The sequence below is a fragment of the Bidens hawaiensis genome, unplaced genomic scaffold (genome assembly GCF_021521415.1).
Source record: "Bidens hawaiensis isolate Kalapana, Puna unplaced genomic scaffold, B.hawaiensis_p1.1 tig00044185_1, whole genome shotgun sequence".
Lineage (NCBI taxonomy): Eukaryota > Viridiplantae > Streptophyta > Magnoliopsida > Asterales > Asteraceae > Bidens > Bidens hawaiensis.
The window spans coordinates 101564-111238 of NW_027497845.1; the positions used below are offsets into that span (position 1 = coordinate 101564).

Below are 9675 nucleotides of genomic sequence, written 5' to 3' on the forward strand. Positions count from 1 at the left end.
AAGATTACTTGGATGCGGCGGAGAGATGTCAACATATACGCTCACTCGAGGGATAATTAGATTACTAAGCCGAAGTGTACGAGTACGAGGTTGAAGCCGGATTGACTACCCCAATGATCGAAGACGAAGCCGAACTAGATGAACTCCTACACGATAGTTCTAGTTCGGGTTCTGGCATGGAAGATTAAACGCGGCTCATCAAGACATATATTAGTCCCATTAAAAAATATATATACTAGTGGGTGTTCGTATTTAACCAGTTATGTATGTAACCGTTTGTTCCAAGACTTAATCGTATGATGTTTTCACTTTTTACACTTTCATTGTTATGTTTTTATAAAAAAAACTGCATTTTCTTAAAAATATACAGCAAAAATGTAGCTTTTTATACCGCAAAACAGCAAAAATGCAGCTTAAAAAAAACAGCAAAAACAACAAAAAAAAAAAAAAAAAAAAAACTGCATTTCACTTCTGATCGGTTTTTAAACTAATCAGCAGACCAATTTTTTTACCAGTTTCTGCAGACCGGATTTTTAACTAGTTTTAAATAATCGGTTTTTAATAACCGGTTTTTTTAAAACCAGTTCTAACCTGTTAGTATCGGTTATGGTTATTTCAATTCTGAAACCGGTTTAAACTGGTCACGGTTAAAAAAAAACCATTTTTTTAACAAAAAAACCGAACCGGTTAAAAACCGAAACCGGTTTTCAAAAAAACTGATTTGTACACCTCTAGGTACATGGTCCTTCTTTTTAAATGTGGATTTTACAGAATTACCCTTTGATGTACCCAATTTGTTGGTCCCACTTGAAGATTCTAGAGATCTCTCCTTGGAAGTCCCAACTTCTTTTGTCCCATCCTCTTACTTTCACACCTAACATGGTTTGGGTCCACACCTAAACAAATCACCCTATATCCACGGTTATCATTTAGCTTAACATGTAATTGCCTTCTTAAGTCAATTGGATGTTGTTTGACCAACCACTTTATGAAATATATATCATCAAAATTTTGGCCAATGTAAAAGGGAGAATTCACATCTTGTGTACCTCTATTCTTCTTCTTACTTATCCTAAGAGCTTGTTCCAATGGTGTCTCATCACCACTAATACTATCAAACTCATCTATATCAATCTCACATAAATCTTCATCTCCATTATCTTCTTCACCCTCATCACTTATGTCAAAGTCCATGGAAGCCATAAATTCATCCATATCTACATTTACATCATCATCTAAGTAATCTTCATCTATTATGTAATCAGAATCTTCACTCTAATCATCCCCCCTTATCACCCCCATAAGCTGACCCCTGAAAAGCCTTCTCACTACCATCATCTTACCTCTCATCACTCCAATCATCATCCCCCTTATCACCCCCATTATCTGACCCCTATAGCCATCCTATCCTATCCACATTCAAATACAAGCATCACTACTAAATTGATAATCATCCTATCCACATTCAAATATTCAACAGATTTCTTAACATTCAGTTTTTTCCTAAGATGTGTTTTGAAATGTTCAACAAATACGTCAATAATTCTAGTATATTAAATATGTTTATGCATTTCAATCACATCCTTATCATTACCTAATGGTCTTAAACCAATATGTCTACTATATGGACCATATAATGGTATGCTACTACAACTTCTGAATAACCTAGTTCTTTAAAATAATCACGGAAAAAACTGAGTATGCACCTTATCGATAAAGTCAACATGATTCAAATTGTATCTTCTGCCTCATGGACCATTGTTAAACTTGCCACCATGGTGAATATCTAGTGTGAACTGGTATGGTTATATGCTGCAATATAAAGTATAAACACATGTTAGGAACAACAAGAAGATTAAAAAAGGAGATGGTTAACCAACAATTTGATTTAACTAACCATATTCAACAGCGGGTTCGAAGTTTGAAGATTCCCGACGAACAACCTACAATTCAGCCGTATGCTGGGGAATCGATGATAATATTGATAAATTTGTTGATCGATTGATGAGAATTTTGAGATTTTATGAGCAATGGAGGAACGATCGATGAGAATTTTGAGATTTTGTGTTTTGAGAATTAGGGCTAATTGTATGTTTTTATTATGGTTCAAGAATATAAAAAAAGAGAGAGAAAAATAAAGAGTAAAACAAATAATAATGAAGTTGCATAAATATCTCGGACTTAACGGATGAAAATTGGTGGGGTTTAAAAAAATACTAAAAATGCAAGTTTTTTAAAAGTAAGGTAGCCATTTGCACAAATTCAAATTAGTTATTAAAGTTGACAACCCACAAGTAGTAACTCTAAGTCTTAAATATAACAACTGGTTCATAGTTAAGGGATGAATTCGGTAAATAATATATCCTTTAACAGATAAATCGGTGGCATTATTAACGCCACGAAGAAAAATACAGAAACACAGCAGCAGAAGAATATCATCATCTCGTTGAATTGAATCTAAATTATTACTCTTGAAGATTGACGAATCAGTCAGTAGAAGGTTATGGATTGTTGTATATGGAATTCAAGAACAGGAGGAAGATTGAAGAAGAATTAGCATGAAACCATTCGCAATCTCAAACTCAATTTTTGCATTTAATTGTGGCTGCTCGTCTTCCAAGATTTTTGCCCACAAGAACAAGAATAATAATAATAATAATTCCCAATCTACTAAGGTTAACTTCATTTCCCACTTTTTTTAAAATCTCTTTAATGGGTTTTATTGTTTTATTTGCTTGGTGCTTATTCTTGTTATCAAAATTTAAATTTGATTCTGAAAGATTGAGAGAATTTGGGTTTTCTTCATACAGTAAAAAAATATATATATATATATATATATATATATATATATATATATATATATATATATATATATTTGTTAGGATCATTGGCCGATTAGTCACTGGTCCCCATTGGCCGACTAGCAACTGCTACAACACTTACACGTGAAAATATGATGACACTTTTTTAGTCTGCTCACATTATTTCTGGCACGCACAAAATCACACGAGTTATTCGAAAATTCGAGAGATTGAGAGCTTAGAGAGTTGTGATCTGAGATGCAAATTGAATGAAGTCCGAACACTTAAAAATTGTGGCTTAGCATTCAACTTTTTATTATTTTTTTACAGTGAAACCGCCAATGTGTTTTATTTGTTTCAATCATAGTTATCAAAAGCGATAGTTTTTGCCGCCTAGTCGCATTTTCAGCCGAGCCGATGGTAAACCGACTCTTACTGATCGAGGCGTTTTTCTAGGAGAAACATCTGTTTATTGATTTTTTTTATTACTTTTGATTTCTTTGGATTGATCATTAACCGACTGATGATAATTACCTAAAAAAACCGATTTAATTAATTTAGTCTAATCTCTGTATATAATTATCCATTATTCTAGTTTTTGCTTGTTTATCTGATTCTGTTATTGTTTATTTACTATTTACAATATGTTTCCTATATTATGGTTTTGCTTTGTTTTACTGATTTTAATTTGCAAGATGATATAAAATAATTTGCTTTGTTTTACTGATTTTAATTTCAATTAGCAATGGGTATAAAGTAATTTTTGCTTTAGATATTTTGGGGTTTTGCACTTTTGGTATTGGTTAATGTTTGGTATTTAACTATGCTATTCAAGTTTTGGGGGTTTTAAACTTTTGGTACAGGCTAATGTTTGGCAATTGAACTATTTAAGTTTTAGGTTATATAATAGATCTTAAAATCTTTTTCTAATGTTTGCTTTTTTTAAAAAAAAAAATCGGGCGCTTTTATCCTGGGCGCTAGGCGAAGAATGGGCTATAAACTCTTCCATATCCGATGCGGTTCTATTTCTTTTTGTTTCTTGGATTTAACTGATCTTTGGAAAAAGATGGATGATGTAGTAGGAATGGCTACATTATGAAAATTAAAACAATAGAAGATTAGTTAGGGCTTGTTGAAAAGGCTAGTAATTTTTTTTGTTAGGATCTTGACACGTGAAACATGATGACATATTTATGTAGGGAAAATTCCCAAAATGTCCCTTTAGTGATGAGAGATTCCAGAAATGTTCCTAAAAAATCGTAATTCCTCAAATGTCCCCTCTCAAACTCATCTTCACGCTTAGTTTCGAACTCGATATGGGGTCAAAAGGCTAAACTAAACGGGTCAATGCATTTAATGAGGAAGAAGGGTAGATGGAAGATGAAGAGCTAAGGTTTAAAGAATTAATGCAGTAGTCATCAGGAAATTAAGTTTATATATATGCCCTTGTTCGGGTTTACAAGATATCCATGTTTGGGTATTAAAAATATTAGGGTTTGTTAACCTTGTATTTGGAGAATTGCCATCTCGAATCGGCTAATCGTAGACTAGCCCATCTCAAATCGGGCCTACTATCCTTGTTCTTGTTCATTAATAATATTTCAAATACATCCTTGTTCTTAATGATTATCAAAATTGAATTCTGTTTCTTAGTTATGATTGTTTACTCTTTAGAATTCATATTTAAGTCATGTGACAACTTTATTTATAATTGATAAGTAAATATTATAAATGAAGTCAATTTAAACCACCATAGTCTTTTAACATAGAGAATGGCTCTAAAAGATGTACATGCTAACTAGGTTTCAATTAGGAAATTGGTTTCGACTTTCAATGTTAATTCACGAAAGCCTATGTAGTTTCTTATAGTTTTATATAATTTTTTCAATGTATAAGATCTATCTCCTCACACAAGATACAAGAGTACCAAAGAAACTATTTTATAATCCATACGTATTATAACACGTTATTTACATCGGCAATTGATATGTCCTAGCTATTGTTACATCCCTAAATAATTAACACTATATGGCGTTTTCAGAGTGTTTATTTTTATCTCAATTCTTTGTAATGTTAAACATTGTGATATTTTTGATACTTTGATGTCCAACTTATGATATTTTTTTTGGTTGTTGATCCTCAATTTATTTTGTGAATGTTACCGAATGTACATGTAAAATATAAGAATATTCAAATTTTGTTATGTGTCATGTACTCATGTGTCAGTTACAAGTTTTTCTTCATTTAAAAACTTTCTTTTTACAGGGTTCAGAGCCTCCTCCCGCCAGAATTACATCAAATGTCAAGCAAAATTTGCAATTCTTGAAGTTATGGAAGGTGAATTAGTATGCTTTTTATCAAAAAAATTTTTTCTAAGAATTAAGCATGAACATTTTGTTAAAAGGGTTACAAAACTTATTTTTTGTTCTTTATCTATAAGTTGCAAATCGTGTTTTTAACTTAATTAAGTACAAAAACATCCATGAAGTTCATTTGTTGCCACACTTTTCATACTCTTTACTAACATAAATTTTTGTTTGCTAAATCCTGTCATTTGCAACACACATGAGGGTATTTTGGTCATTTAACAGGCAAATCTAACGACCGTTTGTAGAAATGACGAAAAGTGTGATAGCATATCAGCTTCACGGGTGTCTTTTGTTCTTATAGAAGTTAGAAGGACATGATCTGCAAATTACTTCATACATAAAGAACGAAAACTGTAATTTATCCTTCTTAAAAGTGAGGCGCCACTATTTTGACTCATTTATTTATGAATGGGGTTGACAGCCCGACAGGTTGTTTATAGCTTTTCTCAATCGTTTTATGTTATGAAGTTAAACTATTATTATTGTTATTATTATTATTATTATTGTTATTATTATTATATTTGTATTTTATTACAGGAGTATCAAAAGCGAAAATCTGGAACACCTAAACCTGCAACTAGTTACCGTAGGAAAAAAGTGGAAAAGGATGACCTTCCCGATGACGATACCGAGCTTTATCGTGACCCTACTTTGACGCTTTATTAGTAAATTTCTTTCCCATTTTTTTACTTTTTAAAATGGTTGCAATTTCTTTCAATTAACTTAAGTAATCATTTTATAAAGCATCAAGAATTTCTGAAATTACTGAACAGTACAAATCAGGGTATAGATACTGCAGTCCCCGTGTTGCTAGTTGATGGTTATAATGTTTGTGGCTATTGGCCGAAGCTCAAAAAACATTTTATGAACGGAAGACTTGATCTTGCTCGCCAAAAGCTTGTTGATGAACTTATAACCTTTGGAATGCTAAGAGGTTTGTGTTATGTTTGGAGCTTTATAGGTAACATGAATCGTATTTTAGCATGACGAACTGAGACAAATTTTTCATATATATGTGAAATATTTGACCTATATTCAATATAATAACAATTGTGTAAAGTGGAAATCTTTTGTGCTGCATTTGTAACCAAATTTGATTAAAATTCCATATTTCAGGTATTTTGTGTTGACTTTAAAAGTCAAACTCTGTTTTATTAGATTAGAAAGTAGATTACTACAACTCTGTGCTAGGTTGTTAGCTATTTCTAGCATTCTCAATAGGCTATGTTACATAATTTCGCATTTGTTCTTTTAATAACAATTACCAACTTGGTGAACCACCCCACCCAATGAAATTTTTACACCGGTTTATTTTTTTAACAAGGTTTCAATTTCACCTCTTATGTATATAATACTATGCGTCTTTAATCCATGTAAATTTTATCAATATGTTTTTCTCTAGTAACTTGCGTTCATTAACTTTTAGAAAAAAAATATAATACACACTGTTGTTTAATTTGAGTTTGTCAACATTTCGATATAAATTTGATTGAAAACAGAGTTATAAAACTTGGGATTCACCTTTATTACCGAGTTCCTGTACCGTAACGTTACGAACCGAACAACATCGGTATCAATATTCATTTTTATGGTTTTCGGTTTCAATACTAGTGAGTTTCTTTTTTTATATTTAACGTTTATGTTTACTAAATATTCTTTTTTTGGTAATTTTTTTTAAAATTGTTGGTATATTTGTTATAATTATTATTACTTATTGTTATTATCATTATTAAAACTGCAATTGCTAATATAATTGTTATTATTCTGTTGATTATTATTACTATTATTATTTCTATAGTGAAAGGTAAGACTGGTTTTCCATGACAAATTCAGTTTTACCTTTTGGTTACACATGGGTGCTATTCCGTGGCAACGCGCTGGCGAAATTACTAGTTAATTATTAATATTGAATTAAGGATAAAAAAAAAATGATACCTAAAGTCGTGTAATGTGTTCTCAAATCCTTGCAATGTTTTAACATGTTTTAGTGTAGAATATATTACCCTATTATTTAACAAGTATATAATTGTAATCCTATGTAACACATTATTTGTTTACTGTAAATTGTTTCTATTTGGAAATTATTCAGAGGTGAAAGTGGTAGTTGTTTTTGATGCTATGATGTCTGGTCTTCCGATGCACAAAGAAAATTTTGCTGGGTATTATTCATTTTTCATAAACTAATATAATATTAACTATTTCTTGCTACCTTTTTATAGATATTTTAATAGTCTTGTTGAATATTGCAGTGTTGATATCATATATTCAACTGAAACATGTGCTGATGCCTGGATAGAGAAAGAAGTAAGCAGTACCACATTTAATTACCGATTTACCCTCTCTAAACCTAATTGTGTAATTAATGCAATACTGAATTTTTGGTAGGTTGCAGCCTTGAGGGAGGACGGGTGCCCGAGGGTATGGGTTGTTACATCTGATCGTTGTCAACAACACGCAGCACATGGAGCAGTAAGTCATAAATACTTTTGACTAATAATATCTATTTTGTGAAGTTAATCTTATCTTTACTATTTAACGTGCTAAAAATATATTTTATTCTTTTATTATTATTATTATTATTATTATTATTATTATTATTATTATTATTATTATTATTATTATTATTATTATACCAAGATAGTTCTTCGGATTACTTGGGTTGATTTGTGATCATTATAGTTTTAAATATAGGGAGCTTTTGTTTGGAGTGCAAAGGCGTTGGTTTCAGAGGTACAACACAATGCTGTTTTCTCTCTGTATTAGTTATCTTGTTTTTCAATTTTTAGGTAAACTTATTTAAAAATATTAGTGTGCTTAATTTGTCAAGAGACTAAAAGAGTGCATTTAAATGATGGTAATAATAAGAGAAGACTTTACAAATTTATATGATAGTTTGGATTCTATGGTCGTTTTTCCCTTTAAAAGATTAAAAAAAAAATTGACTTCAAGTTTGTCTTTGAGATTTTGTCTTTTGTTCTTATGTTATGTTATCTTATTCATCGCGGACAATCTGTTAGGGTTTCTACATTGTACTTTTCACTTCGAGCATTCATAGTTTAATCTCTATAACTCCCTGTGAGTAGATATAATAAGGAGAAGAAATTATAAAATATGTGTTCCGAGTATGAAAGAGATAGAGATGGAGAACGGGATTCTACTGTAAATGCTCTCTTACAGTCAAAATGCTTATTGTCCAATTTACACAATGTGGCTCCCGAAATGTTACACGAGTCATGGTTTGTAGTCTTTTAACTTGTACTTGATACAAAATAGGCAACATGGAAAATCTATACAAGCACAATCTCTCCATCTAGCGACAGTTACAAAATGAGTCACATGTATTTGTTGTGTTATCCCCTTCTGTCCTTTGGTTTCTGTAGTTGTAGTTTTTCTTTGATTGTATCTTTTATCATTAGCGATACAATGTGATTAAGCTTCCCGGTATACACTTTTTTATAACATCTTGCTGTTTAACATCTTTTGTGCGTTTCAGATTAAGACTTCACAAAAAGAGATCGAAAGAATGCTTGAAGAACACAAGTGAGTGTTCAATCAACTTATGTGTTCATTGAAAGAAACCATAAAAATCTTGAAACTAAGAAAGTGAAATAATTTGGTGTGCTTTTATAACATTGATTATGGTATTCTGGTAGAAAATATGCAGAAACTTTAATAAATGATAAAAATGGATTTAATAAGAATCTGAACTTGTTTTCCAGGTCAACCTCAGTACAAGGTAAACTGTTGAAACACAATCTTGATTCTGAGGTAGTGGATGCACTCAAGGATCTAAGAAACAAGCTCTCTGAACGCGGTTGAGGTGATTATTTTGTAACAAGTGCGCGCGAATACTATTTAAATTTATGTCAGTAATAGTTTTGCTTTCGGTCAGCCTCATCAGCTACTGCAGTGAAATTTGGAGTATTATAATGTTATTGAATGTAATTGTGTTAAAACCAATAATTCTAATAGTTGGCCAACAAAGGAGATAAAGTTCTACGATTTAAAAAACTCTGGTTTTTATAAACCAAATCAAGAAAGCACTTTTGGTTTTAAAACTACTACATAAAATAAAGCGAATTTAGGGGGAAAAAACACACACACAATGAGTAATGAAAACAATTATTAAAAATTAATAAAAGGATACTTGCCAAGAAAATTTACTTCCTCTCCTAGGTACTTATATAACAGTAAATTTTTAATTGCCGTTGCTAATGTTGACTTCTGGTTAAGTCGAGATTTGTTTTTACTATGTTATAATGTGATAGGTAAAGAACCGATTAACAGAGAAACTAGAAAGAGAGGCTAGGGTTTATCTCCAAAACATAATCATTCATTTCATAATACGTAACTTAAATAGAATTCAACTTACAATAGCAATTCAAACAAACAAATAAAAACATAAATGGTCCTTGAACTTAATAACAAAATAAATAACGTAACAATACTCCCTCCTTAGCCGTCTTTTTTCCCTCAAAAAGTAATTCAAGGAACCTTGTCTTCAT

At 31.1% G+C, this 9675-nt stretch overlaps 1 protein-coding gene across 1 annotated transcript; it reads left to right on the forward strand.

Annotated features, from left to right (window-relative positions):
- Positions 1-2460: 2460 nt before the first annotated feature.
- Positions 2461-9124, forward strand: LOC143594767 (uncharacterized). Its single transcript, XM_077074005.1, has 10 exons — positions 2461-2675; positions 5067-5138; positions 5708-5835; positions 5944-6104; positions 7260-7329; positions 7420-7474; positions 7556-7639; positions 7862-7900; positions 8664-8710; positions 8890-9124. Exons 1-10 carry the CDS (start codon positions 2559-2561, stop codon positions 8987-8989), a joined length of 873 nt encoding a protein of 290 aa, XP_076930120.1. The 5' UTR covers positions 2461-2558; the 3' UTR covers positions 8990-9124.
- Positions 9125-9675: the final 551 nt, after the last annotated feature.

Excerpts from the sequence above, each read along its gene's own strand:
- LOC143594767 (XM_077074005.1), top strand. The coding sequence starts at position 2,559 with ATGAAACCATTCGCAATCTCAAACTCAATTTTTGCATTTAATTGTGGC. Across the intron at positions 5,139-5,707 it reads AATTCTTGAAGTTATGGAAG|GAGTATCAAAAGCGAAAATC; the intron begins GTGAATTAGTAT and ends ATTTTATTACAG. Across the intron at positions 7,901-8,663 it reads CAAAGGCGTTGGTTTCAGAG|ATTAAGACTTCACAAAAAGA; the intron begins GTACAACACAAT and ends TGTGCGTTTCAG.